The 24,172-nt window shown below is 35.0% G+C and overlaps 2 protein-coding genes across 7 annotated transcripts in view; both read right to left on the bottom strand.

The window, feature by feature from the left end:
- Nucleotides 1-782, bottom strand: part of LOC111050559 (glutathione S-transferase 1) — a 27,747-nt gene extending 26,965 nt beyond the window's left edge. For both annotated transcript variants that reach the window (XM_039424862.1, XM_022336903.2), the window contains exon 1: nt 646-782. The gene's annotated coding sequence lies outside the window, so the exon portion shown is untranslated. The remainder of the gene's footprint in view (nt 1-645) is intronic.
- Nucleotides 724-24,172, bottom strand: LOC111050558 (laccase). 5 transcript variants are annotated; one of them, XR_005570925.1, is made up of 12 exons: nt 22,737-22,993; nt 20,551-20,719; nt 19,577-19,697; nt 18,208-18,418; nt 14,360-14,574; nt 12,949-13,189; nt 8,956-9,134; nt 8,186-8,378; nt 7,200-7,427; nt 3,945-4,172; nt 3,017-3,384; nt 724-846 (listed from the first exon to the last, which is right to left on the bottom strand). XR_005570925.1 is itself a non-coding variant. In XM_022336901.2 (11 exons), the coding sequence occupies exons 1-11, from the start codon at nt 22,801-22,803 to the stop codon at nt 3,233-3,235; spliced, it is 2,004 nt and encodes a 667-aa protein (XP_022192593.2). In that variant the 5' UTR covers nt 22,804-23,354; the 3' UTR covers nt 2,981-3,232. The 5 variants fall into 5 exon arrangements, 3 of the variants coding, with proteins under 3 accessions (XP_022192593.2, XP_039280723.1, XP_039280728.1); XR_005570926.1 differs by lacking the exon at nt 724-846 and adding an exon at nt 2,002-2,019; XM_022336901.2 differs by lacking the exon at nt 724-846 and having other exon boundaries at nt 2,981-3,384; nt 22,737-23,354.

The following is a 24,172-nucleotide window of genomic DNA, read 5'->3' as shown; positions in this document are numbered from 1 at the left end:
TTATAGTACCAACTGTAAATAAATTCTACAAGCAGCCACAGAAAAAACTTACTTTTAATTTGTGAAGCAACATAGATTTGATCGTGATCAAATAGGCCTACTGGAGGAACTGAGCGCACTAAAATAATAATAATATTTTTTGCTCCGCTAGGCTACTATTTCCATTACCGTATTCAGTTTAGATTTTCTACAATAAGGGTACCAACTACCCATCCCCTATTTCTATAGAAAAATGTAGAAAATCTCCAATTTCATTATTCTATTGGGAAAAAGGAAATTTCATTTTCGACACTCCAGAACTCTAGACATATAGAATGCTCTTGAAAAATTTCATGCTATTCTATTAGGCTCCTTGATATAGCCTATTCTATTATACTGTTGGGAGGATCCTCCTTTATTACTATCCACCACCTACCAAAAAAATTAAAATGAAATAACGGGCCAATCCAGAAGTCCTGTCAGTGGCCAGCCGGCAGTGCATTAATTAGGTAGGCCTACCCTACTTTAATTTTTTTTGAATTTAGTTTACAAATGAAGTTTTTTTAAAACTAAGTTTACTAGTTAAACAATCAATATTTTATTAATAAGTAGGTTAGACAAATAGATAATAGAAAAAGTGATCTTTCCAATATTTTAGTTACTTACTGGTTAGCGGATTGTCGACACACAAGAACTGACAAGACCAAAGGCACTGGCGTGAATGTGAATTTCAATTGGGCACAAATAGTTTTGTGGTCACAGAGTTGTGAGTTTTGATGTGGAGGGACATGCATAGGAAGCTCGAAAGATACACATCGCTTACCAAGAATGATACAGATGCACGTGGATCGGGAAATTGATACGTTCCTATTTCAACAAAAGAAGGTAAGGTGAAATAAAAACGATGTTGTCAGTTCCACATAATTAGCGGATTGTCGACACACTAGAACTGACAAGACCAAAGGCACTGACGTGAATGTGAATTTCAATTTGGAACTGCTAGTTATGTGGAACTGACAACATCGTTTTTATTTCACCTTGATATGGAGAAATTCCACAAAAATCACTGTTCATAGTATAAAAACGAGGTAAGGTTGGACATTGTCATTAAACACAGATTGTTTAAATGATACAGATCAAAATAACTGTGAAATTGATCTAGTCCATAGGATCTGAATTGACTATGGATTTGAAGAGTGAAATTTGCAAATTCTCCATATTTGGAAAATTAATATCGATATTGCGGTTAACCAACTGCTGGAATATTATGATAATAATCAATTCGAATATTCAATAAAATACCTTACGAACTTCTGCTACTGCAAAATATTGATGAAATAACGTACCTACAAAGAACCAAGAATTGGTTTATGGACATTTTTTTCTCAAGTCAATAATTGCACAAGTGAAATTCCTCAGTTATTCTAAAGAAGCTTTCATTACATATTCATATTGATTTATTATTGCTCCATATTTGCTCATTATTTATTGCTCCTTAGTAGGAGCGAATTTTCCAAATTTGATTGAATATTGCATATTCTTGTGATCTCACCAAAAAGCATCAGTAGTAGCCAGATCACAGTGGTTTAAGATTATTTCAATTTTTACAAGAATTGTTAGAGTTTCAGAAAAGTCAATAATTTCCCAGCTCATCAGAGAGAGTGATTATTGTATTTCAATCCTATTATTATTTATCCATTTTTTTATTCATTCTTTGCTCATGGGTGATTTGGTGAGAGCGCCGTGCAAACTCCATTCATTACCAATGACGAATCAACATTACATCAATGAATCAGTACCTATAGTGAACTCATGCACTAGTAAACTTATGAAATAAAAAAGCTGTCAAGATTGCTCCATGGAAATCCATAACGATTTGTAACCAAAAATAGGGCGTCTTGTATCATGATGATACAAATAGTAGAGTATGGCTGTATCTTACTGACTACTTTGTACCAAATTGACGTTCCTGTCTACTCTCGGATGTGAATGACGAGGTCAATGGCACCGGCTCGACGCAACAGCATACAGCGAGAGCAACTGCAACAGAGCAAAAGGCCGAGCCAAAAGTCCAGTCTGGGAAATAACAAGAATTATCTCTGTTTTCGGAATTGATTTTACTCTTATACTTTAGATTTTTATTACACCAATTTTTCAAAAGTACAGTTATTTTCAGTGAGGCTTTAATGTTTGTGATTCAATCGTATCTTTTGGGTAGATTGGAAAGCTTGGTATTTATAATACCAATAATAATGAATAATTGTTATCAATAATAATAACTCACTTGGTATTAATAATAGAAATATTAGTAGCATACAGCCTACTGTATAGCGATCTTTTTTTCTGAGTATGATGCCCACATGAACTCTAGGCTTGTGCTTGGGTAATGAGACGGATGATGATGATGATGATGAGAGATGAGTGGTCCTATAGCTGTACTGCTTTGGGTAGGCTCTGAACCACTGGGAAGCGATTTTTAAACTCATTTCCTCAATGATATGTAGAGGAGTTCTTGCCCTAAGTGGCCACCTTTACAAGGGGAAAAGAAGGTTCATGGAACATAATTTATCTTATCGATAGCTTATCAACGCGACCACGAAACCAAAACGCAAAAAAAACGAAAGAAACCACCGTTTTTTTTTTCATGGAAATGCCATTTGTCTTCTTACACGTATATACGAGTAATAATAGGGTCTTTAAAATTCAAAACACCAAATGTGGTTTGGAAATGTTTGCTAGTGTGTCAAACATTGAATTTTAACACTACCTAACAACGACCTAAATGAGGAGGATAAGGAATGCATCAGGAAAAATTGAATATATTTCCTATGACTCATCAAATATATAACGCGATTAACTGAAACAACTGAGAGAACAGAAGTGGGCTGCGTAGGACACAGGTAACAAAATTTTAAGAAAATACATTCTTTTTACAATAGGTAGGTGTGATATTTATTAGAAAAAGTCAAGATTTAAAACGGAAAATGATAAATTTGGAGTAATATATCTTTACTATTTATTCATTTCAATCACTGACCTTGAATTGAGGAATGAATCGAATATTGACATGAAACAGCTCATTTAATCCGTTGCACACTATTGTGAAACGATAGAAATGAATTGTATCTAATCAAAAATATACACTAAGCCAGCATTATTTATCCAGCTCGAGGTATTCTGGTTGATGAATAGAACCAGTTCTTTTGAAATTCGTCAATCATGTTCGCTTGCTCAGAGGAGCAATATTGATGAGTCATAGAAGACTTGCGTCTGGTGAGAGGAAGTCATCGCAGGTGGGGAAACCCCGAGGAACGACCGGCATGTCTGACGTCTCTCCCACTTGGATCACCAGAGACATGCCTGTTATCAGGTGGTAAATGAAATGGCAGTGTACGAACCAAAAACCTGCAATTATTACAAAAGTTCATGTCAATCTAAGGTGAGATAAGCACAGTAGAATACTTCAAATAAAACAGTGTCACGTACTCACTGATAAGACTGATATAGTAGACACTCTTTTCTTCAAATTTATGCAACGCTGCTTATCATTTGTAAGCTCAAAGTGAGTGCACATTATGAAAACAAAATTGAACTCAAAATAGTATCAGCGTTTACGTAAACTACACATAATTCAATCATAGTGGATGTATCGTAATTTATATTATTTGCAAAATTGACCTTTCAGACCTCATCAAACCAATTTGTATTAAATTTGTTGGAAATTTGTATTATTTGCTCAATTTTAGTATTTCTGAACTAGTTCTTTTGATTGATGTGGAACAAGTTTTTATATTTAACAATCATGCTTGCTCGACAGCAGGCATGTTGATGAGTTAAGACTTTCGTCAGATGATTAAATAATGTTGCAGTGATTTTTCGTCAGCGTTGATTCACTGATAATTCACAATGTTTTTTGAAAAATCTCGAGGAACTAGCTACCCTCATATAATCAATTCTTCCTCTACCTGGATTATCAGCAACTATTCTGGTAACAGCGTATCCATATGCTGGGACATCAATGGTGTCCTTGCTAGGATAATCGCTCCTTGAATAAGACTGACTCTCAAGTCGCTCCATCAGGGAGGCGACTTGCGTCTGTCTGTTGCCGGCAGTGAAGACTCCTGTCTCCATTATGTAGAACTCATAGCCATGCATGTGGAATGGATGACTGATGGCTATTTCAGAGATTTCTGCTGCGGAAATCAATAAAAATATTACTAGATAGTAGTACAGAAATGTCTATGCTCATTAAAATTATCCTCACCCATTCAAGTTTCAGTCAAGAGATAATCATTCTAATTGAAAAATAAAAATCCCAAAAGAGTATTTCGACTTCTTTTCAATTTTATAATACCATGATAATTATATCAGGAGTAAAAAGAATATATTTTAATAAATATTCTGTTATTGTTTGACTATTTTTAATGTGATCGGCATACACGACGCATAATCTACATACTTCACATTCATTATATGCCTTTTTATATTATGATGACATATGTTTGTAATTACTCATCCTTTTTTGGCAATGGTTTTTCTACACTTCCTTAATATGATATTTTCAATTAAATACTATAATGATCTGTAAAATTCTTATCTTGCGTAGAACCTCATGGAAAGTTTTAGTGGTAACGCGTGATCAATCGCAATCGTAGTTGCAGTCATTATATAAGAGCTATCAAAGGCTGGGAATTATATGACATGAGATTAGGCTACTTTAGAATAACCCTATCCTGATATCCTGATAACTAAACACATTAACTCGTCATTTATTGCAATATATTTTGCAACTGAAATTCACTATTGCGATATTCAGAAGTCGTTCTCACAATGGGAATCTGTGATTACGATTATAAGTTGATATTGAAAAAGCAAATAAATTGAGAGAGAATATAAACGATTATAAAATAAGAAATAGATTTAAAAAGAAGAGAATATTAGGAATATGAAATAATAATTAAGAAAAAAAATATATATATATAGGTGTGGAAAAAAAGAAAAATTACATATAGAATCCCCCGTGCCCAACCAACATTGTTATTTATCAAGGACTGGATTAATATGATTCTAAGAATGAGTATTTTATAAACAAAAACTTCATTACTTACTGTATAATAATGCAACAACAAAAATATTAGCCCCCCCATACTACTCAATGATATGCTATTTCTCACACACACATACTCGTCAGTCTACAGGCAAATATAATTCATTTAAACTGAGAAACCCAGTATTTAAAGATTAGCAAGAGAAGATCGAGATAACGGAATTCAGCTCTAATACTTTCTACCAACTTCAAAGATTAGCGGTTCAAAATAGTCAGTTATCATTATCGATAAAAGGTCCAATAGGTACTATTTACTTGACAGAATAACAATAGACACCTCTATCTAACGAATTGAATTCGTTTCTCCTAATCTACTGTATTCTAATAACGTACTATCATTCAAGTAAGCTTGGATGGGAGCAATGAACAATTAATTAAACTTCTTATTATACAGAACAACAACCCATACATGCATGTCATTCACACTCTTATTAAATAACTTGCTAACTTATAATAAATAAAATGACAGATTAGTTTTAAAGTACTCCTTCTTCAATGACAGTTTACTACGCTCAACTATATTGTTTACGCTAAATTGTCTCAGTAAACACTAGATTAAGATTTTAAATAACATTACTGTTCATTTCTACGCTTTATGAGATCTAAACTTTAATGTTACTCACGTCGGCATCGTCGTTTTTCTCATTTTTAAGATTATGGAGATCCTCATCACATCTAACAATATGAATTGGACCGCCATCCTCCCATCTAACTTTTATTCGGCCTACACAGTCGATCCACACATGACGGAAACCCCTCTCCCTTTGCACCTTTTCGACTTGACCGAACAGTCTACGTCTATCCGCCGTTAAGGACTGATTGATGTAAATTGGACTATTTCCCTGCAATTTTATATGCTGAGTTGAAAAGTCTCTACATTGTTTTCTGTTCTTTAGCAGTGCATCCTTGTCCCCACGACGAACAAAAAGAACTATTATTCCAGGTGCGATGTTGTCCTTTCTTCTAGGGAGGCGATGACATGCATCAATCGACGCGCGGTCCAGCTTCACGTTCAGCGCCCTCCCGATCTCCAGTATTCTGCCCTGGACGTCCTCGTTGTTCATCTCGGGAACTCCGAACACTTCAAGGGTGTTTCTTCGGCCACATTGCTCCTGATCGTCCTGTTTCAGTTCTAACTCCCGAAGTTTGGTTTTTAGGTGCGAGTTTTCTTCCTTCAGGGCGGTTATTGATGCCCCCTGCTTCGCGATTTCCTTTGCATTTTCTTCCAGAGTTTTTCTGCAGGCAGCTATTTCAGCTCCGAGCTTATCCAGTAGCTCGTCTTTCATTTTTGTTAGTAAAATATTTAATTGTTCAATCGTCACTGGAGCACTACTACTCATCGCTGAATTTGTGTTTGCCTTAACTGGAGTAGAGTCTGAATCGTTGGAGACGTAAAGCACTGGTACACTTCTTACATGACCAAACTTTGCCGGTTCCTTGAAATACATCGAGATCGTTGTCGGTGAGCTCCACACAAGCACCATGGAACATACAGCTGCAATTCGAGCAAGTTATTTTCGATTTCGATGCACGATTAACCTGTTGTTTGCAGCTCTCGCAACTCATCTTGTAGGCGACCGTACGTAAAACAACAATCGATCACAGTGAATTCACTAATAGAGTAACCAGTCCTACTGCTTTAAATTCTTCAAATTTGCGGTTATACACAGAGATTCCGTAAAGCTAGAACATTATTGTATTTCGGTTATAACTTGATTCAAGAAACAAACAGATAAGGCGCACAAATGATAAACGAACCTTTCACCTCGAATGCTCAACAACAACTGAAATGTGATCGATGAGTATTTATGTGGAAAAGTATTTAAAAATATTTTACCAGTAATAATAATATCGAGTAACCTGGCTGGCTCAGGTCTGGTGCCAGAGTTTTTCGGTCGCATCTGATCAATTTCAGGGTCTCTTAAAAGTGATACAGATGCAATAGCCCACAAGAGCTTGATTCACATACCTATCGAAATTGAATCCCTCATCTTTACCAAGGGGAACTAGATGATACTACATTTAAAAACTATTGAGTAGCCATGGAAAATACTTTAGAAACCTAAATAAAACATTTTTCGTTCATGCAATAGCATTTTCTTAATACACTCACAATCATCGACGAAGAGTATTTCAACAACAGCTCCTAGTGGCACCTTGACCAGTAGCAGACAGTCGCAGGGCGTGGTGTTGACCCGAGTGAGGCATTCGTCGCTGCAGAACTTGGAGTCGCTGATGTCGTCGATCTGGTTGAGCAGTGGCGTGGAAGGCATGCTATTCGACACATTCTTCACCACCGACGTTAGCAGAACTATTTGATTTGTGAATGGGTTGTAGGGCGCTGTGGAAATAAGAATCTCCAATTATTGGCGAACGAAAGTATCCTGATTTTAGCACATCAAACACACAGAGTTGTCCACAGGAAGGTAGACTTCGTCCATGAAATTTTTAACTTCTTGGGGGGAGCTGAAAATCAAATCTTGAGTGTCCCGAAAAAGGGGAGGGAGAGCCAAAAACTTAAGGGGTGGGTAAGAGCTGAGGTTTTATAAATTCAGGAGGAGGAGTGCTGCAACGTAAATGAGTTTGACTTGGCTTGGGGGGGGGGCTGGTTTGAGCACCCTTAAAGTACCAGCTATATAAACTGATATCTGGAATGAGATTTTGTGAGTTGAAAATTAATACATCCCAATTTGAGAGTGGTGAGGGAGTTCTGGATAAATATGAATATTTTGAGTGATTATCGCACGTTTTTCCTCATTTGAAACTCGACTTATTCAGGACGTATTCTCTTCAGTTCAAGGAATGCGGTGAAGAAGTCCTATTTTATTAGCTTTAAAGAAAACAATAAACCAAGGGTGGATGGGAGGATTATAGGTGACTATAGGGATTATAGGAAAGACGTTAGTACCGTAATACAGTAGTAATAATGAAACGAATCTCCTAATACATTTTTTTGCAAACCATCAAAACATTGAGAGAGACAAAATAAGCTGCAGAGCCCACGCTATGTAGGTACGTAACGTGAGATAAGAAATACATGAAAGGAGAAGAAACTATTGTTAAAAGATCTTATTTCAAGTTATATAAACTATTTCTCACCAAAATATCTTTTATAATCTCCTTCTTCGAACAAAGTTTTTCTGTTGAACTGGTAGAATATAAAATTGACCAGAATTCTGGCGTCAGGAGGTTGCACAAGCTTTTCAGGATTGCGCCTCTGACTTCTGAGCTGCGTCACACAAACATCTAGCTTCGTGTTTGGTCTGCACACTGAGTTCCGTCGATTGAAAACCTGCACATTCCAAACAGAAAAAATCTTATTCTCGGAAACATATTCCGAACCATTATAATTGTTGTATTGTGAGTGAGGTTGTAGTATTTATTCATAATAGTGAGCAATCCAGCTGAAGATCACACCTGGATCTGCCATGTTATGCTATAAAACTTGAAAATTCAATAGTGGTTGATAGGATTTGTTTATGATCATATATTTTTCCAAGCAAATGATCAATAATTATTGAGGTGGAGAACGGGAAGATATGAGCAAGAATAACGAAGAAGATTACAATAAAAACGGGAACGGTAATATTTAGGATACTGGTATTATATGTATAGGTACCGTACTTGATTAGTGATAACTATGATATTGGAAAAATTATCATACTCTCCCAATTTATTTTTCCACATCATTATATCAAATTGAATATATTAATCAATTGAAGAAATGTACCTATATGTCATGTTTGCCTCTTGAACTTTCGATTTCTCTCCTTTATTGTTGAACTGAACAAAAATACTTCTTGAATAAGTAAGAATATTACGTCAATGCTTCTACGATGGTCAATGAATATTGGAGCCAAAAAACTCACAGCCCCATTAGGAATACTGGTTATTCCTGGCATAGGTGTCAATGGTTTAGATAAGAGAGCTCCCTCGTATTGGAGCACAGCTACGCCTCGGCTATTCTTGCATGCTCCGAGACCAGTGATATAGATCCAATAGCTCGACACTGCTTGGTTCGCATTAATTACGAAATCGAATCTCTCTCCTGCAAATTAAGTTATAAGAATTATGAGACATTTTTATCATCTATGGAATCCTCGCTGCAAAAGGAAATAGGCTACTCAATATTTAGTAACAGTGAAATTTCAATATAATTATGATGCTGATGATGTATGACCAGTAAATGTGTTTTAGTTTCCAGGATGACGCTATTCTGAAATACTATAATGTCTCATGTCGAATAATTCCCAGCATTTAATTGTTCTTAATGAGTGCAGCAGCGATTGTTCAATTTGGCACTGAAACTGCCAAGGTTACGCAAAATTGGAGATTGACACGTACGGATACATCATTATAACTTTCACTCAAAAATATATTTACTGAATCACCTGAAAATCCGAATCGATTCTGGTGCAAACTACCTATTTATACTTTCAGTGAAAGTGTTGAGAAAATTTGATTGAGATGACTATGGTACTGAACAAGAACTATTATTATATAGATTTCATCTAACTAAAAATAGCTTTTAAGAGCTTTTAAAATTTTGTTTGTTTTTAAAGTCTCATTTTCAGTAAGGAAGGCATTTTTATATTAATCACTGAGCGATATGACGTTACTTTTGGTTACGAGTGATAGACGCATCATTCTTCAAAGCATGGCCAATCTATATAGTGTTCTTGAATCAATATAAGTTATATGGTATTAACATTATTGTCTGCCATGGTTGAAGTCATAACACATCAATTGATTGGTAATCCATCAGAATTGTAATAATTTACACTAATATTATTCGTGTGATTTTAAGACATTCACGTAAAGTGTACACTTCTGAGAAATATAATTTTTATCGATAAAATCAATGGTTTACAATGAGCGAAAGCCATTAAAATTGAAGCAGGAGAACATCCTCTGATATGAATAAATAATACAGATTGACTCTTTTTTGCTTATTAAAAATATTATATGCCTATAAATATTCTCAAATTAAAAGTTAATTTAGTCAAATTTTTAATCAACGAAAATTTTATTTTTTATGCAATAATCTTTTGTTGTATCCATTAATTTTTTCAGTACCGGTACCTAAAAAGTCTAATTTTTTATTTCCCCAATCGATGAATCTAATTGTCAATATGTGCTGAATAGTTTCTGTAATCATTATTAATATTTTTATTAGTAAGGCACTTACAGAATTATTCCTGTATTCGCTTTTTGCTTTTTAATTTCAATATTTTATCATAATTTTTCCTTTGGATTTAAAGTGCAGACATTTTTTCATTACCTATATTCCAAGAGAGACTATATTTTAAAATATTCCCTCTCAACCAAACGGTACTTCGAGAAAATGAAAATTTGAAGATTAATTATTCCATTGAAATATACAGTAAAGGTTCTTCTCCAGCCATTTTTACCCAGAGAACGTACCCTCGTATCTGTGTTCAAAGAAAAACCAACACACAATAATTGTTAAACACAACATGGATGCTAGGATCCTTATATTGATATATTATACCAATAGATTATACAAGACTAATTGCATTCACTGTGAACATTGGGCTATACACTCTGCACCAAATGACAAGTGCGATTTGCTCTCGAATAAAGGTATGTGGGATGTGGCCCTATGTGTGCAGGTTTCATTGGTAAAATAAGTGAATCTCACGCCTTTTTTTTCAAGAAATAAAACATCACTTTTTCAAGTCAAACGATATCTATAAGGCGGGATGCACACCGGAGAAACGCGTTTCGTGAAGCCCCTTTCTTGAAACTTGTTTCATGTACGGTAATCTGTTTCACTCGCGCATTCTGATGACTATGTGGTCGTTTTGTCGTGTGTCACAAAGTAAAATTGTGACGAGAAAATAATTAATAATATTATTGAAAGACGCTCGGCTATCAGCAAGCTAGCTGACCGCGGAGATAAAGAGGGTACCGATGGCGCACCATCTTCCGCGCATCGACGATTCTTACCGCCTCATGCGGCGGCGAAACTCCATCCCCTCTACTTAGGGAGAGTATTTAAACGCCGGACGAGCTCCAGACCACAGCATTCCGCTCACAACCTTCCTCTCCTGTACAGCGGCCCGTTGGCTGCCGTACGACCCTGACCTCCTGTCCTTGTACAGCAGCCCATTGGCTGCCATACGTCCCTAAAGGGCACTCCACACCGAGCTCGCTACCGCGGCGGTAGTACGGCGCACTACCACCTACGACCGCCTGCTAGGCGATTAAACAAAAGTTCGCTGAGAGGTAGTACGGCGGACAAAGCGAGCTCAGTGTGGCGCGCTCAACCTGAATACATGGCAGGCGATTCGAAGAGGTAGCACAGTGCTGAGTGCTGTAGTCACGCCCTCCCCCCACTACTAGACTCACTACTCGGAGACTACCGCTAGCGGACGTTTTTCGGTGCGGCGTGCTCAGCCGAGAAAACTACCACCAGCGGTACTACCTCGGCGGTACTGGCGAGCTTGGTGTGGCGAGTCCTTTACCTTCTATTCTCCCCAGGGCACATCAGACTATTGTCTGCCATCCCTATCCTTCTATCTCCCCAGGGCACAGCGGACCGTTGTCTGCCGTCCCTATCCTTCCATTTCCCCAGGGCACAGCAGACCGTTGTCTGCCGTCCCTATCCTTCCATCTCCCCAGGGCACAGTGGACCGTTGTCTGCCGTCCCTATCCTTCCATCTCCCCAGGGCACAGCGGACCGTCGTCTACCGTCCCTATCCTTCCATTTCCCCAGGGCACAGCAGACCGTTGTCTGCCGTCCCTATCCTTCAATTTCCCCAGGGCACAGCGGACCGTCGTCTACTGTCCCTATCCTTCCATCTCCCCAGGGTACAGCGGACCGTCATCTGCCATCCCTATCCTTCCATTTCCCCAGGGCACAGCGGACCGTTGTCTGCCGTCCCTATCCTTCCATTTCCCCAGGGCACAGCGGACTGTTGTCTGCCGTCCCTATCCTTCTATCCTCTCCGGGCACAGCGGCCCATTGGCTGCCGTCCCTCCTGTCCGTCCTTCCTCTTCCTACTATACTGGAGCGGAACCGAGGCCATAAGGCCAATACAAAATTACCTCGAAGTGGTGTCATCAGAGAAGAGAGCGACCTTCACGCCGTCAGAAGCACCAGGAGGTGCTGTCCACGCCAGCTGAGGCACAAAGACGAAAGAAGAGGAACTTCGTTTTGCCTCCTTTCCCCGCCCACATTACGACTGAGCTAAGTCATCCAGGAGCAACACCTGGGTATCAATCACCCACCTCTGAAGCTACTCAGGGTGTACGTGATACGTGGTGGCTAATAAAAATAAAATAGTCTACAGAAATACTGAGCACACCCACTCGATCAGGGATCGAGATCATAGTTCCCATGTTGTTGCAAGCCTGCTCATAAGATATCCTATCAAATTCAAGGATTTTTTCCTAATGTATAAGACACGTTTTGTTCGTTTGGTGGCATTGGGTTTTCTACAACTTCGGCCAACTTCACTTAGAATAAAATTCCTGCCATAATTTTCTGTAAATCACAAAAATTTCTACAAATCACACAATTTCTCAACGCAAAACGTGAAGCTATACATTTAGAGGAAACCGATTATTCGAGTATCACGAAAACTGGTTTCACGCAATCAAAGAAACTGCGGAGTTTCATGAGACTCAGTGTGCACAACCCTGCGTACTGTAATCTTATCAGTCGATTGCGAGCAATTTTCGTTTCACGTTTCCTGAAACTTGTTTCACGAAACCCGTTTCTCCGTTGTGCACCCCGCCTAAGAGTATAAGGCGGCAGCATGAACTGTGAAAAAGGCAAGCTTCGCTTGGTACTTTATGGGTTTAGTGCAGTTATTCTATGATGCTGAGAAAATCACCAGAAGAGATGTCAGCAGCATCGACAGTAACAGGCCTTACTGAGTTCATATCCATGTTGATGAGAGTCAGCTGATGGCTTTGGAAATAGATTCGAAACGGACAGGAGAGACAGGAGCCGCCGATCACTCGAAATCTGTAGCGCAGACCTCTCTTCACGACGAACCTTGCAAGCGGCATGCTCAACTGCAGGCTCACTCCGCTCGCCGCTGATGACATCTTCAGCATACTGGCCAGGTCTGGCTGCGATCATAAATCAACCAGTCAGCAAAAGCAAGGGAATTATGAAAACCTTCACTAAATATGGGCTACTTTATTCAAATTAATAAAAACTTGTTGCACCCTTTTATTAAAAACTTTTAAATATTTTAACGACTAGTTTCGACCATTGGTCATTTTCAAGTTAAAATTTGAGTTTTTTACTAAACTTTTTAAGTTTAATATAAATTATTTAAAAGTTTTTAATAAAGGGTACTACAAGTTTTTATATTGTTTTTATTAACTAGGAAATTATATATTTCAGCTCACTAAGAGGGAAAATCTGTAAGAGAAGCAAGACGGGAAATCTACATTCAAGTTGACCATAACACTGATTTACCTGCTTTACTGAAATTCACTTCAAACTGTTGGCATTGATCGAATGGGAAGCATTGTGTTATTTATAAGAGATTCTGATAGTTTCTAATGAGTCTATATCACATAAAATTCATTAGAAATGTAATAATGATACGTATACTGTTCTCTCTCAAATTGTAGCTGTCATGAATGATAATAATAAAATGTTATGGAGCAAAACTCTTTACTGGAGGACCAGAGAGAGTAGTAAATCTAATGTTGACCATAATAATGAAGAAAACTTGGTTGAATTAATAAGCCTGTAGGCTATGCCATTTTATTGTCTTTTCGAGACTTACTTTCTTACTTATCAGATCATTCATACTGAGATGAGAAAAACATAGAGGTTCCATATTTATCCTACTTATTCATTTATTCTTATGCAAATACAATCCAGGTAAAAACAACAGGCATTTGCCCAAAACTGCTTCAAACCTTAATTTGGAATAGGCCTAAACAGTCTAAAGGTTATATGTTACTTACGTAACTTAAATGATAACTTGATTCACACACAATTTAGAGTCCAAAAAAATGTAGCCCACCTATCTAATACAATTTTGAATTTATCAGATTGATCAATATCCAAATACGAATCCAAACAGAAATCTTCCTTCACAATTGCAATAAATATTTAAAAATTTAAAATTTTACTCAAATCCACAAAGTATAAAGTATATCTCGCAAAATAATTTATCAGTGCTTAGCTGATAATTCCCTTAAAAACAGTTACCGGTAGTGAATACGGCTCTTGGACAGATAATATTCTACAGAGGAATTATTGAAGACTGATGTGTGTACCAGATAAACTCCGCGTCCGTTGACCAGGTATGCATCGGGCTCCTGGCCAATATTGCTTCGGAGCAGACCCGGCTGATGATCGTCACTGGTCTCGTGCATCCAGTCGGTGACAAGCACCACATGCGATGCCAGGTCCAAGTCATATTGCTCACGATTCGCATCCATTCTTCCGCGCACTATCAGATTACCCACCAGTCCATCCATTTTTTGTGTGCCTGAACCAGAAATTTATCATTGTACTCTTGAATGAAAAATACTTGATATAGTTAAAACCAATGCACCTAGAATACAAGGTAGTGGCCATGAAAAGATGCGCAGTAACAAATCCAAACCAGCTGCTGGTCGGTGCGACGTCATTGGTGCTCTAAAAGTCTATTCTTCCTTTGCAACTTTGTAAGTCTTTTTCTCAAAAAGTACATAAATTTCAACTCCCATCGACATTCCCTACGATTCATACAATATTTATCTTAAATTTTCCTAGAAATTTAATACTTTTGGACGGCTGGATCTTTCAGAATGATCGATTTTGTAAGAGCCCGCACATCGAATACCTGTTGCTCTCTTATTGAAAATTAACATGCTTTCCCTGGCTCTTTTGTAATTCAATTACTCAGCAATGCTAATGAATTTGATAAATCGATCCTTGAATAAGGAATTAAAAAGGTGAAAACATTGATTGTACTATAATATTATTTCTCTCAAAATCCTTGATATCTTGTTTGTGTAGCCTACTGTATATTACATAGAATCAGTAGAACATCTTGCCGGTTCAACATCTTTAATCCTAGGAGTGCACTCTTAATTCAGAAAGAAAAATGATATAGGCCTACACATATCCACATACTTTAACCAGGCGATCGTTGTGTGTTACGGTCATATACAAAATTTATCTTTATTTTTCTCGAGCAACTTTGTAAGTCTTCTTCTACTAAAGTACATAACTTTCAAGTCCCACCGACATCTACGATTTCTACAATATTTATCTTCATTTTTTTAGAAATTCACTTTTTTAGAAATTCACTCTTACATCTTCCAGGATGCTCAATAATGTGAGGGCATACCGGTTTGGAGATAGAGAACTTTCATTTTATACTACGAGAAGAGATACTCTATAAGGAATTAATAGATTCAATTTGGCAACATTTGAAAAGATGAATGGCTTCAAAGGTTTTCTACTGGAGGTTTTTTATTCAAAGTTTTAATATCCCAACAATTATATATATAAAGTTGAAAAAAGGTACTGAATGTATTTCTCCTAGTAATACTTTGAATGATATAATACAGGCCTATATTTTACCAATCACTGTTTTATCATCATAATAATATTAGACTTGGCTTGAATACTTTAATAGTTATTATCTTCAGCTTTCTCGTTATTTATTAAGTTTTACACATTCGAGCTGTTTCCTTATTTGTTCATTGTGATATTCTTCTGCAAACTCAACCAATATCTATCCTTTCAAAATTGATTCTAATACCAATCTCAAAGCAGAAGACATATAAATGAAAAGCTAAGATTAATTCGATAAAAGTGAATTCAAGAGCGGATGCAGAGAATAAAGTTTGTTAGTGCAGGGCATTTCATTAGTGATTTGGAAGGAGAATGTGGATAATCAATGGATGGAGATGGTAAGCGTAAAGATGGTAATCATCATATAGTTCATGATTTTGTTTGTTAATCAATTGGATTGATCAACAATTAAATTTCAATTGAATTTTCGATAAAGAACTTTGGTTTGAAAATTATTTCTACTCAGTGACCAAGGCACAATCTAGAAACATAATTTTTATCACATGTACATCACTCACATTCTATGTGATAGAAAGCCCCAATATGGAACAAAAGAGAGTATGGGGTGATAGTATAACACTCACATCATAAAAGCATTATAAACTGAATGAATTGCAATTTGAAAAAATATCTTAAAATATGCCCAACTATTCTCTCCGATTATAGGAAAATAATGTGGAGATTGAATGAAATTGGAATTTATTACACATTATCCTGTTTTAAGTGTATGAGAGTGTAATTTCTAGAATAGAAATGCCCTCCAAGTTGGTTGAAGAGGTTGTCATCCTTTCAAACAGGCATTCAACCAATCACTTGTCTTAGAGAATTATCAATTTTTTAGAAGGAATATAAAATATTGTAGGATACTTATAGTATGAATTTATATTCATAAGTAGTATACTTTTCAATTAATGATTCATTTTTATTAAATACATTATTATTGGATCATGAACAGTTGGGTTTTCTTTCCACAAATAAAAAATAAAGCATGAGAGTTTTACAATAAGAGAACTAGTATCATTTGAGAATTCCTCTCACAAATAATAAATGAGAAATAAATGTGTTTCACAATACGAGAGCAAGTATTCAATACAATTCTCAATTATTGAGAATTCCCCATGCTGAATGCATGCTTTAATATATATTTACCCTTATATTTTGTTGTGGTTTCTAATTAGAAAGATTCAACCAGAAAACTATTTCCTGATCAAGTATATGAAAGTCATAATTTTTCTGAAAAAAGAGATCCTTCTAAGGGATTAGGCAAGATGTTCTATTGATTCTACATATAATATACAGTACAGGAACAAGATAAATGATTGTGAGAGAAATAATATTATAGTACAATCAATGTTTTCTCGTTTTTTTCCTTATTCAATGATCGATTCTCAAAATTCATTAGCATTGAGTAATTGAATTACAAAAGAGCCAGGGAAAGCATGTTGTTTTTCAATAAGAGAGCAACAGGTATTCGATGTGCAGGCTCTTAAAAATTCGATCATTCTGAAAGATCCAGCTGTCCAAATGTATTGAATTTCTAGAAAAATTGAAGATAAATATTGTATGAATCGGTTGCGATGTTGATGGGACTTGAAAGTTATTTACTTTTTTAGAAAACTACTTACAAAGTTGCTCAATTTAACATTGAAAAGATAGGTAGGAAGAATAGATATTTAGAGCACCAATGACGTCACACCGATCATCTGACTCTGATCATTAAAATATCGAGATGCGCGTGGCCATCACCTTCTATTCTAGGTACCTTTAGTTAAAACCAAGGTAGGCTACCTATAATACTGTATTCTAGGTACATTGGTTAAAACCACTAACATTTATTAAAACAAGTTGAGATGCTAGGTTTGATTGGTAAGTTACACCGTTATCAATATCTGTAAAAAAACTCATATTATACTCTCGAATTTTTTGAAAATATTAAAAATATCATTGAATAAATATGAATAATATTCCAATATTTGATATTTCAATGAGTAATTCATTTATATGTTACTCATATTTTTCAAACTTCATTTGTACTGTCAATTTGTAATAAATTATATATTTTTGTGATCAGTATTGCAGAGTTATCACTGCACTTCTATCATCACTGTGTTTTTTTTGTTGTTTATTTTTCCAATATGAAAATGTTTAAACTGGTTTTCTCAATATCAATGGATCAATCGATCAATTTATCAAACACAGCTTGAAACATGAGAGAATATAAAAAATATGGGTTGTGAATTCTCCCTTCATAATGATATTATGAGGGGAGAATTCAATAATATTAATATAAATTCAAACGTATATACGAACTTATATTTTTCAACAAATTTTCGAAAATAAGTAACGATTGTGATTTTCATGATTCAGACGCGTACTGCACCGTAGTTATTATTGAGGATTTATAATATTGTAGGTCTATATTATATGCCGTAATATAAATATCAACGCCCCAGCAACAACACACAAAACAATCTGTAAATACCGGTTTATGATTCAATAAATTCAATATTAGTGATACTCTGAATAACAGAATATATACTTAGTCAACAATGCTTACCATCATGCGAATGCCAGAAGAATGTGCCACTATTGGCAGTTTTGAATTTGTAGCGGAAAGTCTGGTCGGAGAGGATGGGACACTGCGTGACTCCCGGCATGCCATCCATGAATGGCGTCCCTCGCTGCTTCAGACCATGCCAGTGCACTGCTGTACTGCGACCAGCCATTTTGTTCACAACATCCACTACAACTGTGTCGCCTTGGCACACCTGGATATTCAATACCTCCATTTTTACAGCTGAGCAAAATGCATGTTTTCATCAACGTTTTATCGTTTTCTATAGTTAGCCTGAACATTATAAGCCCGGTTTTTTTTAAATATTGATTTTACAAATAACTTACACCTTGTGATAATTTATTGTACTATATAATACCATAGAACGATCATATAAATTTTCTCTGACATTAACGTGAAAATTTTTAAAACTTGCATTTTTATTAAATTATATCCATGAAAATGTTAATGTGAATGTAGCATGTATATTCTGAGTAATTATTGTTCAGCAGGGAATACTCACCTCAGTCCCACTGTCATAATAATATATTCGAGTATAATTTATCAATGGGTAAATTAAAGTAGGCTACTGACAATCATGAAGGTAATAGCAGGAGAGGCATTACAGGTGGCTCTTCTGGTATAGCTGATAGGCCCTATGTATGAAATTATACAAATTCTATTATATCCATTTTATGCCGAAGGTATTTATTATTATGTCGATTGATTCGATAAACAAAAATGTTTATAAAATATGAATTTTTTTTATTTTGTTTGTCATTAAAACTAGTCTCAGTGACAAACCATTAATTTTCATTCCACTATGAATCTTACACTATGAAAAACTATAAAACTGTATGACCCAAGTAGTTCTGAGATTATAAGAGCAGTGAAAATATTATTATAGGTAGTATGTATACACTATCACAAATTGTTTTTGAACTAAAATATAATTAATAATATAGAATATAAATAAGAAGATATAGAAAGACGAATAAATGCCAAGATAGAATGCATTCTATAGAAACATTTTCAAAACACTTACCGTATTCCAATAGGATATCACTTTTTGAAGAACCAACTTAAATATTCTGATTGACCAGATATTGCTATACTGCTCTCAGATTCATCATATAACGGTACCGTACTATATTGTTACAAAATGTACCAAGAATCAAATAATAGACTCCATGTACGTTTCACATTGTCGATCTGGCTGTTCATTATAGAATCAATTGACATTGAGAAAAATCAGTATAATAGCAAAACTATTGTATTCCGTTACAATAATTACCGGTAGGCTACTCTGCTTATTCATTTTTAGTATTATTGTACTCGTCATTATATTAAATAATCGAATTAAATACTCCACCTGAATAGATGGTCCTGGCATACGTCTGTTAGCAACTAGGATCATTTTTTCAATGCCATCGGCAGTAACGCACTGTGGTTGATAGCAATTTGAAATGTTCAGGGGACAGTCATAACACGCCCTGGAAAATAAAAAAATGAGTGAACATACTTCATCTGTCCAACATCCAACTTCTGATGCAATTACTGTAAAGGTTCAATGCAATATCAAAGCTAGTTGTTTAAATATGAAATATTGAAATAATAATAATATTTCTCTCTACATTTTTTACAAAACTGTTTTCTGTATTATATGAATTTCATGATTATGGAACAATCTATATTAACATTATTACAGCGTCTGTAATAATGTTTTTATTTTGGATAATTTTATTTTATTTACATTATTAATCAGTGAAAACATCTTCACTTCATAAACCAATTTTAATAAACATTCAGTTGTGAAAGAATTCTTGGAAAAATACTGTTGAAATATCAAGATGAGCACAAATACGGTACGGCTCATTTGTAGAACTTCCCCTCTCCATATCTTGCTATAAAACGGTTATACACAATTAGTTACTGTGTATTCAGACCTGCGCTTGTGTACGGATGAGTATTGTCAAGATGTAACTGTTCATACAGGTACAAATGAGCAATACTTAATAATTATCTTTTACGTGCAGAGCTTTTATTGCACGTAGAATTAATTCCCACATATCTCTTTACTCCGAACGTTCTTTTCCACATACTCTACACTACATACGGTAGGTGGAAAACAAATTTTTAACCACTGTTTTATAGGTGAAAGTACGGTAAGTAACGTAGTACTTTGATAGAATTACGTACCGGTACCGTACTTTTCCACATACTGTAGACCTACCGTTCACAGGTGGAATAGGTACAAGTTTTGAAATCCCGTTTTATAGTTAGTAAGTAAGGTACTTTGATAGAATTGCTCATACTAATGAATAAGCTTATGATAAATATACTGACGGGCCCATAACTGTATACTGCTCCAGAGTGAATTGATAGTAGCAAAGCATTGGCTTCGAATTAGTTTCGCAGTTGCGGGTGCAGAGACTAGAGCGACGTTTCATGTCGTCAATGTTGAAATGTATGCTGTCCACATCATCGGGTTGTAGGAAACGGATCAGTTGTGCGTCTGTAGACATCAATCATCAATGATTATTATCGCAAAATGAATAATAGTACATTCTCATCAATGAAGGAAAATCTTCATAATTCAGAAAAATATTCTATATTCTACATCATTATTTATTATACTTAAATGATTCAGAAACCATATACCGTATGGGATATTCTTGATCTTCCATTCCAATTGAATGAAAGCCCTTCATGATTTCATGAGTCAAAGTCAAAATTTCTATTGACTCTCATTCGACCTACCCTACATAATATACCGTAATACATAAATAATAGAAATATGATTTATAAATACCAATAGAATATTAATTTCCATCTTCATTTAATTAAAAACTTACACCTCACAAAATTTTTTTTAGAAACTTCATATTCATTCAATTCCATATTCTTTATTGATCAAGTGGATGTTGTAAGATAATATATTGTATCGATAAGTCATATCATATTATAAAATGGAAGAGTGGAAAAAGTTATAGGAGAACAGCATTGACAATTGTCTACTATGCCACTGCCTTCCATAGCTGACACTGATATAAATATTTGCTGGTGTAATATTATCTGTTTTTTTTTTTTTTGAAATTATAAATTAAATTTTATTCGTCAGAAAAAAATATTTTTCAATTATATTGATAAGTATTGAATATTTTGTAAATTTAATATGTTTCTATATTTTTCAAAAACGATCTGGCAACGTAGCTGAGCTAGAAGAGGATATAGAGCTTTCTGCTTTTCCGAATGATAGACGATGATATCAACACCAATGTTAATCAAATGTTGCCATTTTAACGTGGACTTCACTATAGGTATGATTTGATTAAATACCTAGTAATCTATTTTCATCTGAAATTTTATGCAAATTAGTGTATTTGCATAAAAAATGGATATTTTATTGGATTGAGGTATGGTTTATATGTTAATAACTATGAATCGGATTCATAGGCTAATATCATTAGGTTATATTACCTAAGCTTACTTAGCAATAACTAGGCTTCATGGTTTCATGGCATGTGACCATACTACGCTGCATGAAAATGCATTTTTAATTGCACCTTCTAAATAAATTAGTTGAAAATTTTTTCCTCATACTTGAATAATTCAGACTAATTAAGAGCTGTCTGGTACTATTTTGTGCTAATATATTTTTTTTATTGCATGACGAATACTGTAGAGGCGACAATTTAATTTTTGAAAAAAATAGGAGGAAATATAGGCTTATGAACAGTTTTCTACTACCAGGTACTTGTGTTACATTTTTATTGAGAAATTTCAGAACCTTTTTCCAAATATTCAATAAACGGTTTATTTTTATAGGCAATATTTCAGTTATTGAAATTTGTTGTAAATCGACCATTTTTACCTGATAGCCTGATAAGGTATGAAGTTTCGCAATGAAACATTCTCTGCATCGTGGCTTTAACTGCAATAAATACATACCGTAATTCAAGCTCCTTCAAATTGAAACTGTGAGCTTATGATGAAGCGTTTCATTATCGATGAATGTTTTCACTCCCGGTTCCTATTCAATAATACTGATAATAATTTTGATATTTTTATCGTGTACAAGTACTTCGGATTGAAATAAAATTTCAATCAAGTGTGAGATATACAGTGCATGCGTATATGTTCTTCGGTAAATAACAAGGAAGAATCCTATTTATATCAATTAGGATGAATAATAATGGATAATATAGAAGGGCTGCATATTGATAATGTATTAGAACCACACATATATTAAGAATAACGGTGGGTACCAGCTTGCAGCTTTTTACCTCAATTATAACGCGCATTATTTTCTCTATCCAAAGAACTTTTGTCTAAATATTTCTTCAAGTTTCAAAGTTTGTGATTTCTTTCTTGTGTTATTATATAGTATTAAAGAATATATACCATAAATATAATTTGATTGCTTTGGAACAATACGGTATATGTCTCTAGATTGCTCTATCATCAGTTGAAAACTGATGTGTCCGAATAAGAATAATGCTTGAACTTCATGTTATATACACGGTACTTACTGTTTTCAAGATTGTTGACTTTTTTGAATTCAATGAAAATCAATAAGAGTAGAAAAGTGATAGCCATCGTATCAGAATTCTTCAACTCTTCACATCCCTATAGATACGGCGTGTCCTCAAATTTCATTGCGCCATCCTTGTTTCTGCTCTCTATCCCACATCAAGATAATATAAACATCACTATAAACTTGCAAATAGTACTCCTGAGATAGCCGGTTAACTTGTCACTGTCTCACCGATGCTCTAATGTCCAGTGCAAAGATATCCGCGCTGAAGTTATGGTCTACCTACAATAGGAATCTCAATAGAAAATTGAGGTGAAGGGCACTCTGGTGTGAACTCAATTTTTGGCCGTCAAAAATTATCAAATGCTCACTTTATCAACAACTATTGGCTACTGTACCTCATTCACTATGCACGCACATTGAGGCAAAGGTGATAACAGCCACTTTCCAAGAGACCTGAATCTTCTTATATTTCATGCAGGCTGTTCTCTTTCCTTTTTCAATGCCATTTGCAAATTTGAATTCAATTATTCAAACACTATCACCAACGACCAAGCTCTCGTTATAGAATTTGAATGACTCAATGGAAGAGACATTTATACAGTTTTAGGTATTGACGGAAAAATTAATAACTTTTTTTACTATATTACAAATAGTAGCCTACTATAGTTTGCTATTAAAATCTAATTACTTTTATCATAGACTTTTTAGTTTTCATAATTATAATTCTACTGTTTATTGTTTACACTATAGAAGGGAACAGTCCTTATCAATTGAACCGTCTTTATCAGCAATGGTTCAAAAAAGAATTGAATATTATTTCTTAATTAGGTCTATCACATGGGATTGATATTGGATTATAACTCCAAATTTCAATTTCAGGCGCTCAATAACTCATATATTAAAAAGTAAAAAAAAAAAAATCCTTTAGAAATTTGCTCCATTTTGTTAACTTCATAGTAACCAAATCAAAAAATACTACGGTTTAAAAATTCCACCAGTAAAAATTGTTATAAAGCAAGGAGCACAGCCTCGTACTAATTATATAATGATATAATTAAGATGCTACTCAATAATTATTTTTATAAATATATTATACGTACATGTAAGCCACTATTTAGAGTAGGTACCTACATAGAATACATTATTATCATATTCCTATTTTTGTTATCGTATTGATATAATATAGCCGTTTGTGATTCTTGTAGTAATGGAACTAAAAAAATCCAATATTGATCAACAAAATGATATGGATCTTATCAGTGACGAATATAGAATATATTTTTGGGGTGGAAGGGGGGTTAAGGTTAATGTAAAGTTAAGTGATTCTAAGTATCCCATGATACTTATTTATATCAGTTTTGCTGTTCATATTCAGAGGGTAATTTGCGCTGAATGTCCTTTTTACTTTACCGAGATCATGCTTCTTTA

The sequence above is a fragment of the Nilaparvata lugens genome, chromosome 1 (genome assembly GCF_014356525.2).
Source record: "Nilaparvata lugens isolate BPH chromosome 1, ASM1435652v1, whole genome shotgun sequence".
Taxonomy (NCBI): domain Eukaryota; kingdom Metazoa; phylum Arthropoda; class Insecta; order Hemiptera; family Delphacidae; genus Nilaparvata; species Nilaparvata lugens.
This window is presented reverse-complemented; position numbering and strand designations above follow the sequence as displayed.

Coding starts and splice junctions, on each gene's coding strand:
- LOC111050558 (XM_022336901.2), bottom strand. CDS start 22,803: ATGGCTATCACTTTTCTACTCTTATTGATTTTCATTGAATTCAAAAAA. Junction 13,190..14,359: donor ACGGACGCGGAGTTTATCTG/GTACACACATCA, acceptor TTATGATCGCAG/CCAGACCTGGCCAGTATGCT. Junction 8,379..8,955: donor CCAGTATTCCTAATGGGGCT/GTGAGTTTTTTG, acceptor TGGAATGTGCAG/GTTTTCAATCGACGGAACTC.